General features: G+C 34.3%; 1 protein-coding gene across 1 annotated transcript in view; it reads right to left on the reverse strand.

The window, feature by feature from the left end:
* MON2 (MON2 homolog, regulator of endosome-to-Golgi trafficking) overlaps nucleotides 1-22,635 on the reverse strand; it is a 193,764-nt gene that overhangs the window by 123,787 nt on the left and 47,342 nt on the right. Inside the window, 6 exon segments of the mRNA XM_037848170.1 lie at nucleotides 133-272; nucleotides 682-806; nucleotides 6,855-7,049; nucleotides 17,246-17,371; nucleotides 18,012-18,109; nucleotides 19,943-20,072. Coding sequence (XP_037704098.1) covers nucleotides 133-272; nucleotides 682-806; nucleotides 6,855-7,049; nucleotides 17,246-17,371; nucleotides 18,012-18,109; nucleotides 19,943-20,072 — 814 coding nt within the window.

Here is a 22,635-nt window from a genome sequence, read left to right on the forward strand (position 1 = left end):
AGTCCTTACCATCAGTATATTTAGGCAATCCAAATTTCTGCAGTCACAGAATTTCTGTAATATAGTCCCTCAGAATAGTGAATAGTGTAAATCATGGTGGAATATAAAAACAAAATATGAATATGCCCTTACCAGCTTGGTTTGTTATAGCAGATGGATTTCCAGTTGGAGGGACAAGAAACAAAGACTGAATAAAAGATCCCAGTGCATTTACAATATCACGAAAAACCTTGGTAGAATGCTGTTTCATATCATAGGATTGACAAAATGACCTGCAAAATAATTTTAAATGTTTCTGAGAAAACATTTGAATATACTAAAAATTTTAAATATTTGTAATAGCAAATGATGTCAATAAATCAGAATCACTGATATAGTTAAAATTTCTTTATCGCATCTGAGTGGTTTTACTCATTTAGAACAAAGGTTGAGACTGAGGTCAACATTCTAAAAATATTATTTTGGTTATGTTAACTCAGTAAATTTGGACTGATGGCGATCACTAAATCATACTTTTTGCCCTCCTCCTTGTACTTTTCCATATGTACAATCCTGTCCCTCTACATACATACAATCTACTTTATTTAGAAATCACTAAAATTTAGGAATAAGTACTTAAACTCTTCCTACTAGCATAAATACTAACCTGTCCATTTAAGCAAAATATTGCTGAGGTTTTACCTTAATAGCTGAGGCTGCACACATAGTCTGTGTATTGATTCCACTGCAACTGCTCGTAACCACTGTGGTTTATCTGCATCCAGAAATTTCACCAGAAGTGACAGAAATATCTCACATTCAGTTACCTAAAAAGTATAAGTTCTTTTGAAAACATTTCTTTGAATTAAAGAGAAGGATTATAAATTGCATTCTTGTTCTTAACTTAATGCTATGGGTAAGAACTTTTAAACTATCTTTTGAATTTGAAGTAAATTAAAATTCTCAATGGACAGTAGAGAAAAAGAGGAAGAGAAGGGAAAAGTAGTTGTATATAGAAAAGTTAAATGGTAAAAATAATCATAGTGTTTCTCTAAACATATCCCTGAAAACTCATACTAGTGATCTGCTAACATGGTTAACAATCTTTAAAAAGCACTGTACACCATCATGCCATCCTCATTCCCGCAAATGTAGCATGACATATGAACTACTGATAAGGTGTATACTATACCCTTCAGTAATACTACAGCAATTTTTCCATATTTTTTCTTGTTGCCAAAGAAACAAAAAGGCAGTAGCCAAAGGGTGCTTAGAGTGTGTGTGTGTGTATATTTTTAGTAGAAAAACAAGAAGGAAACTGTAGCAGTCGCCAGGTCTGCTCTTACCTAGTTTTACATTAGTATAAGTATTCACTATCATTACTGTTGTTATTCCTCAGCAAGCTCTTTGTGAGTAAGTAATAATGAAGTTTAAAGCACATTCTAGGCATTACTCTTTAATTGTCTCATGACTGAATGAAAGAACAAACAAAAGTAAACAAGTTTATTCAAAGGTTAATGGATTGTATCTGACCATTGCATATTAGAAGAGGACACAGCATGGGCCTCTGGCAGGGGATAATTAAGTCGAACATGTGATTACTAGGACAAATTGATTCTTGCTTCTACATTAGTTGCAAAAAAATTACCAGAGGTTTTAGCTATGGGTGTCCTGGAATAAGTGAACCATAACTTGGGGCAAGGAGTTTGGGAAATATAGGATTTGAGCCCAAAGTCAAGTAGGATATTCCAACGCCTTTTAGTATCTTTAACTGGATGATTAAAAATAGGACATAACCATGAAGATAAAGTAGGAGGTTCCAACCTTATTCTTAGACTGCTTATGACTGGGGAAGTCATAAGGCAGAGATTTATCACCCTCAAACAAGATATAGCTGAAAACCACTCTACCAGAAATTAGGTGACTCGGCTTCTTTATCTGTCAACCTTGTGGATGACAAGCTGTGTAATCATCTTATAAAGGATAAAAGTGTGCCTATAACTTCCCGAGAAACCAAATGAGAAAAACATAAGAATACAAGCATCCCCTCAACATGGTAAAGTGTCATATAAATGCAGACTATAATTATTTTTGTAAACAAAATGACCTGAGCAAAAGAACTGAAAAAGAAAGAATCACACTAGTGACCCACTGGCCAATAGTCATGTCTACTGAAGAGTTTTAATATTAGTAGGTCCTTCAAAAAGTACACTATCTGCTTCAGAGTGAAAGTGGAATATAAACGTGGTAGCAGAATTTAAGGCTCCTCAGTTAGGTTTTGAAGCCTGATAATAAAGGTTCTCAGAAATTATGTTGTAAAATTTGCTTTGCAGAACATATCATTTCCTCTCCTATGACACAGTAGCTACAGTACAATCAGTCACTCACTTAAAGCTATGTGATTTGGGAGAAAAAGAGAGCCTCTCTCCTGACATCCAGAACTCTGCTCTTTCTTCCCCACCTTGCCAGGTATGATGGTCTGATCAGAAAACTAGTTTGAGGATACTGAACTGCTCTCAAGGCCTTCAATGGGGGGCCCCTATTGTAAATGTATTAAGTTAAGCCTTTCTTCTAAGAGGCTGCACTCATGGGGAAATAGATATTAAGATTAGTATCTATGGCCTTCGTCTAATTCTCGTGACAGAAGATACTTCATGAACTTTATTATACTAGCATGAGGGATTCTGAATGTGTCTGAATTCATATAGTCCTTTGGTACTAGATAATAATCAAGAGATATCAGATGGCTTAAGATGAATCAAAGTGGTCCTGGTAGAATTTCTAATCACAATATCACAGAGTTGTCTGATAAGGAACCATGTAAATAAGACAACTGCTGGTTTGGGAGAAAATAAAGTCTGACAGAATATTCAAATGCAGGACTCTATTTATCAGGGTCTTGTTGAGAGTTAACCTTATAGCTAATAGATTTATTAATAATATCCTTTGACTAGAGAACTGTCTGTTAAGAAGTTGCAGATTAGGTTGAATAAATCAATTTAGCACCATTCACTCCTTTCTAAAACCATTAAGTCAAGGTAGAAGAGAGATATGCTAGCTACTCATAATTAGTTTGAAAAGTTCCTTAAGGGCATCTTCCTAAAAAAAAGATATCTGGGCAGGCACCCCAAGTTATTAAGAGGACAGAAAAGCACCTAGCTCAGATGATAGAAAGGGAAAAATACACAGTATACTAGGTATATCTCTGTTTGAATGAGTGGGACATTCTAAATTCCTCTAGTCACTATAGATAAACTGATGGCACTAACCTTTGAAGATCTGTTATCTTCACTCCCCTAAAATACTTAACAGAATGAGTCAAGCTGGTGAATATTGGGGGATATGACTGATTCTCTAGTACAGCAGTTCCCAAAGTGAGGTCCCTGGCCCCTAGGGGTCCCCAAGACCCTCTCAGGGAGTCTACAAGATTGAAATTACTTTCATAATAATATTAAGATATTATTTGCCTTTTTCAATATACTTGGCATTTGCACTGATGGATGCAAAAGCAGTGGTGGGTAAAAGCTGGTGCTTTAGCATGAATCAAGGAAGTGGCGCCAAACTACTAGTGCACTGAATTCTTTACTGCCACACATGGCTTTAACAAAAAAGTTTCACTTAAGAAACATGATGAATAAAAAGAAAATAAATAAATAATAAATTAGAAGTATTGATTTTATTAAATCTAGACCTATAAGTAAATTTAATACTTTGTGACAAATGGGAAGTACACATAAAGCACTTCTGCTGCATATCAAAGTACAATGGTTGTCTGGAGGTAAGGCAATTTTGCAACTTTTGAGTTGCTAACTGAACTAGCTGCCCTATGGAACACCATCTTTACCTAAAAGAGTAGATGACAGACTGATTATTTAGACTTACGTACACTGCAGATATGTTCTTGAAAATTAGGTAGCTGCTGTGCTGTTATCCCTCTCTCATCCTCTCTCAGTCCCTCCCACCATATACAATCAAGGGGACTAAGGTACAAATATGGAGAGTGGTAGAAGCAAGAAAGCTGGCACTGGCAGTCCAAGAGAGGACTTGGGGAGCAAAAGAAAGAAGAACCAAGGAAACAGTGAAGCAGTAGAACATAGTGGAGGTTAACAGTACAGGTTTCAGGGTCTAATAATTAGTGAACATCGCTGCTCTGCAGTTTATAAGTCACATGACTTCAGGCAAATTACATAAACATCTTGAATCTCATCTTCTCAGTTATAAAATGGAAATAGGAATGCCTGCTTCAAAGGACTGTCATAAAGTTGAAATGAATTAATGTCTGTAAAGCATACTATACAGTGCCCAGAATATAACAAGCATTCAGTAACAGCAATTTCATCCTAAAATTACTGAGAAATAAGGTATCTGTATTTATTAAGAAGTCATGGGATGAATTGCTAGATAACAGAACTGGTGGACAGAAATCAAGTTTTATAAAACTAAAAGATAAAAAAATAAGTTGGTAGTTCCTGATTTAGGAACAGAAACCATATATGGATTTTGCATTTGTTAAAAAGATGGCACTGTAACCATGCTGCATTATTGGAGAGAAAAGATGAAAGACTAGGTTCCCCATGATTGACAGGTGGATATAAAAAGGAAAAGGAGGAATGCCTTCTCTTCCTTATCTTAATTTACTGTAGTTAAGCCAGTATTCTAGAGAGAAGCGACAGAAGTCCTCCTAAGACAACCCTGAAGGGAACAAGTAAGGGAAATGGGTTATATTTGGCCCAGCCACAAAAATAAAAACTTTCTAAACACTTTAACCCACCACATGGCCTGGCCACTTCATTAAGTAGCAAATAGGTTAACTACATTAGTCCTTTAATTTCCTTCTATTTTTTAATACCGCTACCCTCTTTACTTTCCACGACGACTGGTATTTCTATATGTTATTTATTTTCATTTTTCCATTTTGTTTACATTTTTTTTTAATTGAAAGCTTATCTGTAGATAGAAGCAGACTGTAAATAAATACAATTGGGAAAATGTAACAGGTGACAGGTAAAAGCTTTCCATCTTTGGAGAAATGAAGCGACTTTTCACTTATTTTCAGGAAATGCCGAATGACTCCTCAAAACTTTTAAAAGTCTGTCAATGTAAAGACTCATAGAATTTCCCTCCATTTTAATTGTATATAATTAGACAACAAAGTCTTGGTTTTTCAAATAAATCCAATTATTGGAACTACCTAATATGTTAAGGGAAACAGTGGCTGTAATGTTTTTAAAAAGCAAATCATTACAGAGAAAGATGGGGTTATGAACTAAAGTAAGTTCATGAACTTATATACTTAAAATATTCACTTATGTATTATTTTGTTAGAACAAAAAAGTCCAAGCCGACAATTATGAGTTGTTGGGAAATGAATCATGTCCCAAAGAAAAGGTGTATGTATGTTCAGTTCCCAACCTCTAGTCTTGTGGTTGTGAATTCATTTATAAATAGGACCTTTGAAGATGTCAGTAGTTAAAGACTGCCCAAACTGAATGGGAGTGGGCTTAATCCAATATGGCTGAAGTCCTTACAAGCAAAGGAAACTGGAGAAAGAGAAAAGACAAGCCATGGAGAGCAGCCATAAACAGGAAGTCAACAACCTGGAAGAAACAAGAAGACACTGCTATGTGCACTGTCATATGACAGAAAAGTCAAGGACCAAGGATCACCAGCAGCTAGCCCCAGAAGGCCACAATCTTTAGGGAGAAAGCACAGCCTTGCTGATGACTTGATTTTGGACTTCTCCTAGCCTCAAAATCGTAGGCTAATAAATTCCCATTGTTTAAAGCTATTTGCTTTATCAGCCAGGAAATTAAAACGAGCATACCAAAAGACTTAAATTCTTGGCTCCAAAATTTGACAGCTTCCATTGTTATAAAATAGCAACACATGTTGAAATGATTTGATTTCCTATAGCTATTTCTAAATAATGCATTAAACACTGCAATGTGTACTCTTAATATATAAGATGTCCTATGTGGCCGCAAATGATTGTAATTATAGTGTTTATAAAGATTATTTCTGAATGCATTTTGTATAAGGTGATCTGGAACATGAACAAAACCTATTACAAGTGTACCATAAATACAGAATAAACTTTATTTTAAAAAACTTTCCATAGAATTTAGTATAAACTATGCTACAGTATGTTGGTTATCTCTAATATTTATCAGCATAGTGATTACTCACAGTAGTTATCAAAAACCAATTATTTTTATTTGTTAATTAAAAAGGATATAAATGCTAAAAAAATTATAACTACAATGCTGAATTTGCCTTAACATAAAATTCAAAAGAAATAAGATGCACCATTTTCTATGAAAAATATTATTTAAATGTTTAAGAGTAAACTGTGACATTAATAAAATTATGATCAGATTAGGGATAATACAACAAATTCTGCATCCATAAATGTATGCAAAAGAATAAATATAATACTGATTAGGTAGTCAAGATAATTGATTTCCAATACTAGCTTTCACCAAATCTTTAACTTCTTTACTTTAATTTGTCAAGATACATGAAACAGTACAAAGAAAAGCAGAATAAACTGAATATATTATAATTTTTATTATCCTCCCAGTGAGATACAGGCAATTAGCTAAGAAGCTAAAGTCCCGAAAATACAAATCCTATGTCTTCTTCAGACAACAGGCCATGATTCTTCTTGACATTATCAGTATTAAAATGCTATACAAACATGAGCTAGATTCAAGAAAGGATGGAATAAACTTTTAGAGTACCTAGAACACCAGTAGGTATACAAAAAAAAAATTGTTCTGAACTCCGGAAAAAGCTAAACACACTGTAACAGATCACCTTCTAAAAAGAGCACTATGCAATTACACACACAAACATGTACGGAAATTAGCACTTACCAAAAGGCTGTAAAACTGCTTAATCAGAACAGACACTACTCTCAGCAAGCGCATGCAGATAGGAAAATACGGCTTTTCAACTGGTGCTGGGGAAGATGATGTGCTGGAACCTTGTCTGAACTTTATGTTTGGAGAAAAGAGCTTTATCACAAGAGGACATACCCTTTCTTTTAGGAGGAAACTAAATTCCTGGTGCTAATAGCAAAGAAAAAAAATGAAGAAAAAGTGAGTTAAATTAGTCTGTAGTCTGTACTTAAAACACTGTATTACCAGCAAATAAAACTTCTTAATAATCAGTATTAATAATTTAGCTTTATTGTACATTTACACAGTTCACTATTTTACAGTTTATCCAAAACCTGAAATAAGCACTCTGACACTGCAAGATCAAAATGATAATTAAAATTTCAAGACATTTTAAAGAGGATCTAAATTTAAAAGCAACATTTAATGATCTTTTAATTGCTGCTTATCACTAGGAACTTTAAATTCAGATGGACTCTGGCAATTAAAAGCATAAAGAACAGAAGAAAGAAAATTTATTACACAAATTCAAACAGACAAAACATTTAAAATAGGCAACTGGGGAGAGAAAACTTGATTATGGAAAGTATAATAAAGTTGTATAATTCACTGATTTTATTTTGCTAAGATAATTCTATTCATAGAGAAGATACAATAGTTAACTAAAATTTTTGTTTTACTTGGATTGTTTGAACAGAATACAATGAACTAAAATAAAAAATACAACTGATAATCAAGCATAATTATTTTACAAATCTGGGGAATCTTGCAGAGTTCTTAAAATTAGCTACTGTCATGGCATAAAATGCAGAAAAATTTCCTTAACCTCTTAAATCCCTGCCTATACTAAAGGAGAGTAGTCCTACTTTACTGATAATATAAGGTCTAGTCTGCATTTAATGACTAACCTCAAAATATGTTCTATTTTGTTGTCTCAATCATCTAAATTTCATTGGCACTGAGAGCAATCAGAAAAATCATCCAATCTATCCTATAGTCTTACAGAAAAGGAAAATGAGGCACAGCAAAGTTTATTTGCTCAAACTCACAAACTTTTTAAACTGTGTATTTAAAAAAATCAGATTTGTTTAATAAAAACAATCAGAAAATACATAAGTAAAATGATAAAAGGTTTGCCTAATAATACCTCCTAGAGATAAATTAGTCATTGCTAACTTCTGCATGTATTCCTTTCCTAGACTTTTATATGCATTTTAATATGCTTTTTAATTTTTACCCCTCTGTGCTGGTTTGAATCTATTATGTACCCCAGCAAAGCCATGTTCTTTTAATCAAATCTTGTGGGTGCATACTTATTGTGAGTAGGATTTTTTGATTAGGTTGTTTCCATGGAGGTGTGACCCCACCCATTCAAGGGGGGGTAGTTAATTGGTTTACTGGCATCTTCTATGAGAGGATAAAAGGCAGAGACATTCTGAAGAAAGCTAAGAACCGATGCTAACCCAGATGCTTGGATATGCAGACAGAGAGACATTTTGGAGACAGCCATTGAAACCAGAACCCAGGAGAAGAAGGACTAGCAGATATTGTCATGTGCCTTTCTATGTGACAGAAGAACCATCGATGCAATGTCATCGGCCTTCTTCAATGAAGGTACCCTCTTTGTTGATGCCTTAGTCTGGACATTTTTATGGCCTTAGAACTATAAATCTGTGAACTAATAAACCCCCATTATAAAAGTCAATCCATTTCTAAGATATTGCATTTCCGGCTGCTTTAGCAAAGTGGAACATCCTCCAAAATGGTACCTTGAGTGAAGTGATTTGAAATTCTACTCTTTGATCTACGGCTAGTTTCCTCACCTATACCAAAATAAGAAATATGGTTAAGTCCATTTTTAAACTTCACAAAAATAATTATTTTATGTATTGGTTAATACATAAATATTATAAACAACTCTGCAATGTTTAGCTAATTCAGTGCTTCCCTCTCAACACTCAATGCACTACAATTGGGTTTCCTTCACCAGCACCACCCCCTTCCACCACCACCACGACTCCACTGAAACTATTCTTAGTACAGTCATCATGGTCTGGGGTCAAAACAAACACTAACTTAAAAAATTGTTATTGTGGTAACATAAATACAACATAACACTTCCCATTTTAATTACTTTCAAGTACACAATTTAGTGATGTTAATTGTGTTCAATGTTGTGCTTTCCAATCTTTATAATTTATCTGTCTCTTTCCTTATTGCACTGATAAAGTACTTTCAACACACTGTTTAGTATGACAGCAAGTATCTTTGTCTCATTTCCAATCTCAGGAAAAAAAAATCAAAATTTACCATTGCTACAGGTTTTTGATAGATATTCTTTAGTAGATTACATAAATTCCCTTCTGTTTCTAATTTGGTAGGTTTTTTTTAAATCATAACACGTTGAATTCTATCAAACGCTTTTTCATCATCTATTGAGATGATCATACAATTTGGTTGCCTTTATTATAATGATGTGGTGAGTGACATCTATTATACAGCTAGGTTTGTTTTTGGTCTTAGCTCTTAAAAATATACAGAATATTAGTTGTGAATATATGTACAACTGGAAAACCTAATAAGAAAATCAATGGAATTATTAATATCAAGTCAAGATAGAGGATGCCTCAGAGTGAGGGGAAGGAAGGTGATGCTCTGTGGAGGCATCCACAGGGGCCTCTGAACTATTGAGTAATGTTTTATTTCTTAATAAGAGTACTGTATATATGGATTTTCATTTTATTCTTTTTCTTTAAATTATACCCATAAGTTTTATATACTTGTTTGTATGCTTACCATAAACAAAACAAAAATAACAAATATCTAGCTACACTAAAAACAGAAATATATTCCTATTTGAACCAGAAATGGAACAGAAACTCACTAAACTCTGGAACTAGAGTTTAACTATTTGGAGTCATGGAGACAGAGTTCTCAACCAGTGGGGAGAAGAGAAATGGGAGCAATCTGTTGCCTGCATTGTTCTTAAAAAAAAAAAAAAAAAAAAAAAAATTCTATTGGGGCCAAAAAGCAAAAATCAAAGAAAAGCAAAAATCTTACAAAAGACAACAATCAATGATCCTTTTATTGAGGTCAATTACATGCCAGGAATGTGCGTCACTAGATCTTTGTAATAACTCAGTGTGAAAGGCATTATTTCTATGGTTCAAGGAAAAGTTTAAATTAGGACACACCAAATCTTTATAATGGGCATAATTATATATATATGTATAATCGCCTTGGATGGAGACATTATCTTTATTATATTGAACAGAAAACAAATCTGCCCTTTGCTCCAGATGGAGACTCTCTCTCTCTTCCAAGGCTGTTCGCAACACAAACATCCTTGAAAAGATACTGCAGATCAGATTGTGCCTCTGCTCAAAAGACTTGCAGTAAGAGTGAGACCCACTGAGAATTGTCTGTCCAAAATTCTGACTTCTCTTCCACCTAGATTTTATTTATTTTTTTTTTAGGAGTTCTCTGGAAGATTTAAGTTTCTGAAGAATAAACTTAGTGAGTGAAATTTTTATAGTCTTAAATAGGGATCTGGGTAGTCCTTACGGTTTTGGGGACTATCATTGACTTGGGCTTATCATACTGTGGCCAGGTGGCACATCTAACTAAAGCTTGCACAGGAGTAACCTCCAGGGCAGCCTCTTGACTCTATGACTCTATCTGAATTCTTAGCCACTGAAACCTTATATTGTTGCTTTCTTTTCCCCCTTTTGGTCAAAAGGCATTCTCAACCCTTTGATGCAAGGGTGAGACTCCTTCCTGGAGTCTGTGTCCCACATCACCAGGGAGACACTCATCTGGGGAGTCCTGTCCCACGTCAGGGGGAGGGTGATGAATTTATTTGCCAAGTGGGGCTTACTGACAGAAAGTCCACATTTGAGCAACAACAGAGGTTCTCTGGAGATGACTCCTGGCATAATTATAGGTGGGCTTAGCCTCCCCTTTACAACCATAAGTTTCACAAGAGCAAGCATCAAGATCGAAGACTAGACTTATAAATTAGGAGGTTCCTAAGTTCACATAGCATATGATATGTCCACATAAGTCATCCACATTTCACACCATCATCACTTAGTTGTACAATCCTCACCACTCTCCATTTTAAACAATTCTCATGACCCAAAACACCTCGTAGCTCTTTTCAGTCCTTAATTATCTGTCCCTAGTGTTTGCGTGGTACTAGTAAGGTATTCCTATTAATTACAGTCCCTAGTATGCAATAGGTAGATTTTCCCATATACCATTCTGTTGTCAACTCTCTGTACCAGTGTCATACCTTAGAAGTAGATCATGCAAGCACTTCTTCATATTTGTAGTGCTCATCTGTGGCATACATGTTTTTAAACAACCCCTTTCAATCATGTTTGCCTTCAATGCAGTATTGATACTTATAATCCCATTAACAAACTATTATCACCCCCCACTCCCACATCTTTAGGTTCACCCTCATTAACATGTCTGCACATATTAGGTAATCATCCCCCCTTCACTAACTTCTGTCTATTTATACTTCTGTCATATTATATATTTACCTGTTTCATAAGTACCTTAAAAATTCTTAAGGTAGATGTATAATATGGAAAACATGTAAATGTACACAAAACATATTCACTGGAGCTGTGAAAGTTTTGAATCACATCCAATACAGAAGCAGTGGGTTTGAGTACTTCAAAAAATTTACCAGTGAAAGTATCGATATGAGACATGTCATTCAAAATGTAAAATGAAATTTCACCCAACTCATAGTCCAGATAAATGCCAATTCCTCTGGGTTTCCCCTTTAACAGGAAAGCGATTGGAACAGCACCTTCTGCAACACAGTCTCCATTCTATAGCTGAATTGTCCAGCAACAATCCTGTCACTTTCCCTTCCTGGAAAGGGAGTTTTTACAACCACAGTCCATTCAGGCTTGTCAAACACTTCAACCTCCCAATAATATCTGCCAGAATCAAATCCTTCAGAACCCAGGACAACTGGATAAACCATGTATCTCTTTGGATTAGAATGAAGTCTTGATTTTCTTCACAAATGTCACAGATTTTTTTATCCTCAGAAACAAGGTGATTAAGATGTGATGTTTGGAGATCTAGAGTGACATCTGTAAATTTCTGTATGATTTTCTGCAGAGATGCAGATGAAGACTGCATCTTTCATTCTTTAACTGGAAAGAATAGAGAACTGGGGTTTTTCAGGCTTTCATGCCTAACAAGAACACTCTTGATATCTGTCACCAATTTCAGAACTTACGATTTCATTCTTCTCTGCCACCTAGTTTAGCAGACTTATGAGTGTAGAAATGTAGTCTGAAAATGCTGTTTTGCTTGCATTGAGTTTCTGCTAAATTTTCTTCTCTTCATCAGCTAACCTTGACAGAACTACCTCTTGCTCATGTTCTAAACATTGGTTCAGGTGCTCAAATTCAGAAAATAATTTCTGCCTCTGATTTTCCACCCTCTCAGTTCTAATGGTTTTCTCTCTTGGGTAGTTACCAGTTTTTGTAGGTCTGCCTTTTGATTTTTCAGGGACTCAACCTAAGTGTTGAGTCTTTCCCTCTGATGTGAGGTAGCCTCTTCTACGGGCCTTACATGGTGATCCTCACGGTTGCGATCTGAGTACACTGAGGTCACAACACTTCTAGGTCCTTCTCACAGGAGAAGCCTCTTTTTTGATTGTGCCTCTCACACAGTGCATAGGTTCCTTCCTTTTCCTCTTGTTCCTGATGATATGGAGGAAGTTGACAATTTCACTTTCTTTCGCAGCTGGATGTTACTCCTGATGTGCCACTCTTTGCACTGGAGTGGCAGACAGAGCAAAGAAACCTGTTCTTTACATTCTTCCAGGACTGCTGGATACAGCAGCAAGAGAAGTTGGGTCCACATTTGATGATGATGGAGTATCCCTGGTAATCTATACAGATGGGGCAGCTGGCTTCTGCCTAGAGCCCTGCCAGGGCTGCTGCAGCAGCCACTGCACCATGAATGAAGGTCTGGACTGAGCTGAGTTTTCATCAGGAGGGGTAAGCTCTACAGGTTCTCTCCAATGAGAAGCAGATATACCTTCAGGTTTTACATCCTTCCCTGTGCTGAATGTCTCCTTGCCAATTAAGGCAACTTGCCCTCTGTTGCTGAGGAAGATGCCAAGGGAGGCTCTGTTCACAACCTGTAGCTAATCACAGATTAGTACATCACTCTTCCAGTCCTTGGCAGTTCAGGGGATATGAATCCAAGCTAAGCAATTCTCTTGGTCAGAAAACAGCAACAACTCCAAAGCATCTCTTTGTTCCTGGAGTAGGTTCTGCAGGGAACACTGAGGTGGATCTCCCAAACATTGATTTTTTAGTCTTCATCTGACCAAATCCTTCAGAACCACCTGATATAACTGATTATTTAGTCCATCTTGAGACTTTACCATTGTCTTGTATTATGTCACACTCTCACAAACCATAATAAGCACTTCATCTTTTACTCTGGATAAAGAGGACATCTATTGAAGCCCTTTGTTGATTTTTTTCTTCTTTCTTTCTTTTTTTAATCAGAGCACTTTTACAAATAACTGAAGAGGTCTTGTTTTTAAAGACCATTCTGAATGTGGTATGACAAGCAACTATGGTAGGAGGAGGCAAGTATAGATAAAAGGAGACCAGTTAGGAAACTAATGCAATTATTCAGGTAAGAGGCGATGGTGGCGTGGCCTAGGATGACTGTGATTGGATTCTGAGAAATTTTGAAGGTGATGATTGGGATGTGGGTATGAAAGAAAGGATAAGAAGAAAAGCTAATTCTAAATGCAGATTAACAAAGGTTTAAATCCCAATTCCATCATTTACAAATCATGAAACCTTGGACAAACTACCTAACCTTCTGCAAGTCTCAGTTTCTTGTGTGTAAAATAGGAATAATTGATACCTCTAAGGAATTTTGTAAGGATTAAATGCAAGTGATGTGTAAGGAATTTGGCATAGTCATAGCATATAGTAGCATCTCAAAAAGTGATAGCTAGCCTGTTCAAGTTGGCGAATCGAGATACTTCAGGGCTCCATCTCCCCACAGAAGCTTCAAACAATCAGCAAAAACTGGTAGAAACATCTTTCTCAAAACTCCAGGAAAAAGTTCAAGGACTGCAGTAACAGGGTGAGCAACAAATCAAGAAAAATGGTACTTAAAAGCGGCACGATCTCCTGGCTCCCTAGCTGGCCCCTCTGCCACCCTTCAGGAAAAAGATAGGACACAGAGAGAATATCAAAAGAGAGATGAAAATTATGAAAGGGAATCAAATAGAGCTGAACACTACAGTAAAAGAAATTAAAAATTCCCTACAGGGTGTCAACAACAGAATAGAGCTGGCCAAAGAAAGAATCAGTGAACTTGAAGATAATACAATTGAAGTTATCCTGTCTGAACAGAAAGAGAAAAGAATGATGAAAAAATAACAGAGCCGGAGGAATGTGTTGAACAACATCAAGTGTTTCAATATAGACAGCATGGGAGTCCCAAAAGAAGAAGAAAGAGAAAGGGGAAGAGAGAATATTCAAACAAATAATAACTGAAAACTTCGCAAATTTAATGAAAGACATGAATATACACATCCAAAAAGTTCAATGAACTCCAAACAGTATAAACCTAAATAGACCCAAGCTGTACCATGTTAAAATCACACTGTTGAATGCCAAGGATAAAGAGAAAATTCTGAAAGACACAAAAGAGAAGCAAAGTGTCACATACAAGGAAATCTGAACAAGATTAGGTGCCAATATCTCATCAGAAACCATGGAAGCAAATAGGAAGAGGGATGACATGCTTAAAGTGCTGAAAGCAAAAAACTGCCAACCAAGAATTCTAAATCTGGCAAAACTGTCTTTCAAAAATGAGGAAGACATTAAGGCATTCCCAGATAAAAGCTATCACCAGACCGACTGGGTCAGATATACATGCTCCCAGTAAGTACATGACATTTACTCTGCTTCTTCTGGAACCAGGACCAGGGATCTGCACAGTGGGAATACAGGCAGGCTCCATGTGGATGGAGCCAGTGAGAGGTGGCAGAAGGACCAGCCAGGGTGTGAGGAAACAGTTAAAGGACTGCAGTCACCACTAGTTTGCCTTACAGGAGATGGTAAAGTGGGTTTTGCAGGTTGAAAAGAAAGGTCAATAGATAATAGATGGAAATCAGATGAAGAAATAAAGATCTCCACTAAAGATAATGACAAAGGTAAATATAAATGCCAATACAAATTGTACTTTTGGTTTGTAACTCCACTTTTTACTCCTTACAAGATCTAAAAGGCAATTGCTTAAAATGTAATGAGAAATCTGTGGTTTTACGACTCATAATATATAAACATGGAATCTGTGACAAGAACCATAAAAAGGTGGGGGGATACAGGGGTACAGGAATATAGTTTGAGTACACTATTGAAGTTAAGTTGGTACCAAAGCAAATGATATTGTTGTAGATTTAGGATGTCAAATTTGAGCCCCATGGTAACCACAAAGAAAATACTGGAGATACACAAGCTCAAAGAGACAGAAATTGGAGTACAAGTTGCCAGGGGCAGAGGGCAGGGGGAATGGGGAGATAATGCATAATGGGTACAGAGTTTCTGTTTGGGGAGATGGGAAAATTTTAGTAAAGGAAAACTGTGAGGGTACTGCAATATTGTGAATGTGATTGATCTCTTGAATGGTATGCCGGGGAATGGTTGAGACAGTTTATGTTGTATATATGTTCCCACAATTAAAAAAAAGAAAAGAAAAGAAAAAAAAAAGGAGCAATTAAATACACTACATGAACCTGGACGGGATTTGGCAAGGGAGGAGGGAAAAAAAGCTCAAAGGGACATTATGGGGACATATAAAAAAATTTGAATATAGACTGTAAGCTTTATATCAATGTTAACTTTCTTGAAATTGTTAACTGAACTTAAGGAAGTTAAGTAAGTGAATATCCTTGTTCTTAGAAAATATATGCAGCAGTATTAATTGTTCCTGGAGCATGATATATACAACCTACACTCAGGTGTTCAGAAAATGGATAGGTGGGTGGATGGATGGATGGAAGGAAGGTAGAAAAGGAAGGAAAGAAAGAAAGGGCAAAGGTAGCAAAATGTTAAAAATTGGTGGATCTGCACTCCCCTTTGTCCAGTGTATGGATGGATGAGTAGAAAAATGGGGGCAAAAAAAAAAAAAAAAAGGCACCCAGTGTTCTTTCTTACTTTGATCGTTCTTTTTCTCTTTAATTTTTATTATTATTTTTTTTGTGTGTGTGGTAACGAAAATGTTCAAAAATTAGTTTGGGTGATGAACACACAACTACATAATGGTACTGTGAACAACCAAATGTATGCTTGTATGACTGCATGGTGTGTGAATGTATCTCAATAAAATTGAATTAAAAAAATTGGTGCAACTGAGTATCTGGGGGGAGAGTGGTATGTTGGAATTCTCTGTATAGGGTTTGTATTATTTTTGTAACTTTCCTATATTTCAAAATGAAAATTAAAAAAAGGAAAAAATAAAAAGTGGTTGCTATTATGACTATCATTTTATACAAGATAGTTGGATAAGTTGTATCTAAATACTGCTTTATCCTACAGTAATACAAAGGAATCATCAGTTAATATTGTTCACTATCATCAAAAGTACTTAAAATTAGCAATTATATACCAAAAATTATGAACCATATAAAAATAATTTCAGCTCCATCTACTGGGCTAAAGGATCTTATACTCTTGTGGCATACAGTTCACACATTTTGGAGTCAAAGACAAAGGATGATACGGCTTACTCAGAGAGGTACAATGGGAAAGCAGCTAGATTAGTAGTTAGATGATCTAAATATCAGTTCAAAATATGTGCCAATAAGTAATTAACCCTTTATAAGTCCATGAATCTTTTCTGGATTTCTGTTTCTTTCAAGTAAAACAAAAAGTTGAATTCTTTCTTACTGTTCTCCCATTAACTTCTGATTTTTCAATACTTTGTATTGCACATTTTATTTATTAAGCATTTAAATTATCCAAAAGCACATAGTTAACAATATCTATTTGGCTTTTAAGTATTACAAATATTATAAAAATAGCTCACTACCATGTTCCCTTCACAAACCCATAGGATGGGCAACACATGGCTAGGTAATCTCTACTTCCTTCTAACGTTAGAATTCCACAATGCTAGGGCACTAAAAAAACATAAGATAACATTAAATTATTATGTGTCTGAAGTCTGAGGCTATAATTCTCTGCATCTTTTAATGTGGAAAAATTAAATGTGTTGCTTTCTCGAAAAAAAATTACGTCTATGAAAAAATTAAAGATTAATTTTGTTGGATACCACTTGCACAAAGTACTTACTTGTAAAAAGACTTGTGGAAAATCGTTTAGGACTGACTCAAGTAATTCAAGGCCAAATGTCCGAGTCATTTCTGTCATGCCTACCAGCCAGTAAGGAGCATCAGCATTAACCAACTGACAAAGATCCTAGGAAAACAAATCATTGTCATGTGCTAGAGTAAAATTTGTTTTTCAAAACACATATAAAAAACAATTCCCTCCCCTTATATAATAGTTGTTTTTGTTCCTCAGAAACTGTGTTGTCAAAATTTCAGCTAACTGTATAATTTGATAGATAAGTGAACTTCTACAGACTCATATAACTACTGCTAATACTCAGAATACATAATTGATTAATTTAACATTCTTTTAATCAAAAAACTTAAACCAACCCTTTAATTCAAATTAATACAATTTCAGTGCAGATTAATCTTATTTTACTTAAAAGACTTATTTATGACAAGCAATGTAAAATCAGGCTTTTCTGTATTAAATTAGATTAAACAGACCAGAAGTTTATCATTTAAATTTTCTCTGTTAAAGGAATTAATTTTGTACAACTAGCCCTCTCTAATATACCTGTTTTCTATTTTCTAACATATTTTATCATGTTAATTAGTTACTATATAGTAACTGTAGAACTTGCTCTTTATTATATTAGATCTTTTCTTTTAATCCTACTTGACACATTTTAATAAGAAAAATTAAATCAGACATAAATTCCAAAATAATAAATTCACACAAAATTTTAGTCTATAATTAAAACTATTGTTCTCAACTAAAATACCTGGAAAAGCATATATGCATCTTTGGCACAAGGCTTGAGGGTACTAACAGATCTTCTATTACTATTTCCTTGGATCAGTGATGGTTGTTCTATAATATCTACAATCAAAATAGGACAGGTTTTAGGAATTTATAACAACTTTTAATAAATTATATATAATATTTAAAAGTTTATACAAAAGAAATTATTGTTTAAAGAAACATAAACTTAAATTATAACTTAAAAACTATGCCTCCAAAATGAAAAAACAATGGGGGATCTATTTTTATTTAAAATGCCATAAAAATCACTCTCCATTAATCTTATATTCACTTCAACAAACCTCATATTGTTATCCATACATTTGATCTTCTCAGTCTTTCATTCTCCAGCCCCTTTATTTGGTGGATTTAAAATGAACATGACCTATGAAATAACATGCCTTTAAATTCAAATAAACATATAAAAGTTTACCATGTGGGTCATTCCTATATCATCTCACCATCTGCAGGAGAATTAAGCTTGATCTGCTACAATTACTATGTCAACTTTATAGCTATTCACTAGCCAAGAGTCAGCTGGAATGGTGTTTCCCTATTCTTTGAATACTATTAAGATATCATGCAGTGTTAATTAGGACAACCTGTTCTGAATAAATGTTGATTTAATGACTACTTGAAAACAAAAGTGGGTCTAAGTATTTTCTAACTTATCCAAAAGTAGTAAATGAGATACTAACCTTTAGAGACATAGCTAAACTTACCAATTCAGGAATTATACTGAGGTTATGAATTTATAAGACTCTCAAAGATGAAAACTACCCTATTTTTAAGTCTGATCAAGAATATTTAACAGTGTGGTATACTATAAAACCAATTCCTTATAAAATTTCAAACTGCTAGAATTCCACCTGCATTTTTCCCTAAAGAAAAATACAGAAAAAACAATATACCAATATCATTGGAGATATTCTAATCACCCAAGAGGCTAAGAATGCCAGAAATAAAATGTGAAAAATCAGACCAACAGTTAATGGTGAATTTCAAAAAAAGTAAAGTAATAAGTAGAATAAACATTAACTTTACTTACTAGAATTGTAATATTGAGAGTTTAGGAAAAAAGATAAAATTACACAATATATTCTTGAATATATAAAGCATATAAGTTGCTTGTGATTGTCAGACTTTGTGCTTCTCAACTGAATATGGGGGAAAATTTTACTTTTCATTCAGTAAGATAACAAATGAAAAAAAGTAATTTTTACAGGTTAAATTATAGAAACTGTAATATAAACAATATCTGTCAACTCTTTGAAAGGGTATGTTTCTAAGCTTTTAGAAAATTTTTTTAAAATCACAAAGAAAAAGATGTTAAAAATGATTAAGGTATTTGAAGAAAATATAAAAAGTTAAATATTTATATTACATAAATATTCTTGATGAACACATGTTAATACACAGACAAAATTCATGTGAGGGAAGCCTATTCTTGAAAATTTACCCTAAAGAAATAATCCAAAAGGTAGAAAAAATATATGCAGGAAGACACTCAAAACAGCAGAACCAAAAATCAAAAACAATTTAAGTGTTCAATAGACTAGTTCATTAAATTATAGAAGAATCATAATATATAATGTACCATTTAAACTTAAATTATGAAGATGAAATAATAACATGAAAAATTCATATAATGTAAAATCTCATCTTCAATAGGATATTATGCATATATATAGGAAATGAACATGGAAAATAAAAATTAGACTGATAAAAGTGTACAGGACTTGTTTTTTAAATTACCACTATTGATTTGATAATGTTGTTATAATATGTTTTAAAGTATTCTAGTTTTTAAGTATCCCAAATTCACAGGGCAAAGGCTGAAAATCAATAAAAGTGACACCATGTACCTACGAACCACCCACAGTCAAAAGGAAACAACTTTTATCACTTTACCTCTGTGTCCTTCATCTTCAGCAACCATCCTCTCAAAAACAACAGTAACAACTTGTCGGACTGTCGCAGCAGCTGTATTATTTGTAATATTGTCTTTTGTGAAGTGTAGTCGAAAACAAAGGACAATTGCCTAAAAACGAATTTTCATTTAGTGTGAAATAAGATTGATGAGTATGGCAATTATCTTTATTTTATCTGATGTATCAAAAATTAAATAATTAATGTTTGGCTGTTTTAATCACAAATATTAGATTTTATACAACTACAAAAATCCTTAGATTTTGAAATAATTCAAATTGTCAGTAAATTCATGACCATATAAGATAAGCTAAAGTGAAATACCCCTTTTAAAATTTGGTTCTTTAACATGTATTTAATAATGTGTCATGTTTTTATTTCCTGGGAGTGACTTGCTTTGCAAATAAGTACTCAAAGTTGGTTATAACACTAAATCATTTGGAGAAGTACTATGGAAATTTGCTAAGCATACAAATGAATAAAATAGTAATGTTTTTAAAATGTCATTCTTTCTTTCCTAAGATCAACTTTATTAAGGTATAATGCAAAAAACTTCATATATTTAAAGTCTATAATTTGAAGAATTCTGATACATATATATGCCTTTCAAGCATATATATCAAAATACAGAACATTTCCATCACCAAAAAGCTTCCTGTGCTCCTTTGCAATTCAGCCCCCTTCCTTCACTCTGGCCCCAGGCAACTACCCATCTGCTTTTTCCACCATAGATTATCTGGCATCTTCCAGAATTTTATATAAATAGAATCATTCAGTAGGTGTTCTTTTTGTGTCTGGCTTCTTTTGCTTAGAAAAATATTTGTGAAATTTATCCATGTTTTTGTGTGTATCAGTAGTTTTGCCTTTTTATTTCCGAATAGAATTTCATAGTATGAGTATACCAAATTTTGCTTATCTGTTCACCTGTTTATGAACATTTGGGTTGTTTCCAGTCTTTGGCTATTGTGAATAAAGCTATTATGAACACGTGCTGGTATGGATGTATTATGTCCCCCAAAACACCATGTTCTTTGGTGCAATCTTGTGGGGGCAGACCTATTAGTGTTGATTAGGTTGGAAACTTCAGATTGAGTGTTTCCATGGAGTTGTGACCCACCCAACTGTAAGTGACACCTTTGATTAGGGTGTGACCTCTTGACTGAATGTTTCCATGGAAACATGGCCCGCCCATTCAGCACAGGTCTTTGATTAGTTTACTGGAGCCCTATAATAGCTCAGACAGAAGGAGTTCAGTGCTGCAGCTAAGAGAGACATTTTGGAGAATGCCATTTTGAAACACAACTGGGAGCAAAGGAAGACGCCAGCCACGTGCCTTCCCAGACAACAGAGGTGTTCCAGGTGCCACTGGCCATTCTTCTGTGAAGGTACCCTACTGTTGATGCTGTAGCTTGGACACTTCTATGGCCTTAAGACTGTAATTTTGTAATCAAATAAACCCCCTTTATAAAAGCCAATCCATTACTGGTATTTTGCATAACGGCAGCATTAGCAAACAGGAACAAAACAGCAATATACAATTCTCTAGGAGGATATGTGCTTCCATACCTTGGGTAAATAACATAGGCATGAAATGGTGGGGTAAAAGGGTAAGTATAGGTTTAACTTAAGAAACTGCAAGTTTTCCAAAGTGTTTTTACAATTTATATATGAGTTTAGAACGATTCCACATTGTAGACAACACTTGATAAAATTTTAGCCATTCTAATGGATATGTAATGATATTTCCTTGTGATTTTAATTTGCATTTCCCTGATCACTAATGATGCTGAGCCTCTTTTCATGTGTTCATTTGCATTTGAATATCTTATTGGTGAAGTCTCTGTTGAAATAACTTGCCCATTCTTTAATATGTTAAGTTTTGAATGAGTTGTAAAAGTGCTTTATTTGTTCTAGATACAAATTCTTCATCAGATATTTGTGAGTATTTTCTCCCATTCTGTGGCTTCTTTCCTGGTTCATGGATTTTGTGCCCTAAAAAATCTTTGCTTCCTCCAAGGTCACAAAGATTTTCTCCTATGTATTCTTCTTGAAGTTTAACAATTTCAAAAGAGGTCCTTCTTGGGGAAAAATATAATGGTGGTTTAAATTATATGCCTTATCACATTAATTATCTTAAAAATTTTCAAGGGAACCAGTAAGTCTTTATACCACTACCACTCTACATATCAACATAAAAGAAAGGTACGTGTTATACAAAAGCTTTCATATTAATCAATTTTCTAGTATTTCTTTATGCTTTACTTTTCATGTCAAAGTATTACATTTTCAAATTGACTAACATACCAAAATAAAACATATAATCAGTCCCTATTTCTTTAGGTCAAATGAAAATCCTTTTATAAAATATGTACCAGAACAACAATTTAATAGCTAGAAACCAAGAAGAATAATTAACAACAAAAGTATATATAAAAAACACTTAAAATGTCTATAAGCAGGTATGAGCTTAAAAGAAAAAAAGTACTTGCAGTCAAGTAAAATTCTCATTATGACCTAAGAACATCAAGTGAAAATTAGAAAAGATTAACTCTCTAGAGTATATATAGCTTATTGTGACTGTATACTTTTCTACTTTATAGGCCATCTTTAAAGGCATGCAAACTATAAGAGAATTATTAAAAGTCTAAAATTTTAAAAAATCATTAATTGAAGAC

The sequence above is a fragment of the Choloepus didactylus genome, chromosome 8, assembly GCF_015220235.1.
Source record: "Choloepus didactylus isolate mChoDid1 chromosome 8, mChoDid1.pri, whole genome shotgun sequence".
Taxonomy (NCBI): domain Eukaryota; kingdom Metazoa; phylum Chordata; class Mammalia; order Pilosa; family Megalonychidae; genus Choloepus; species Choloepus didactylus.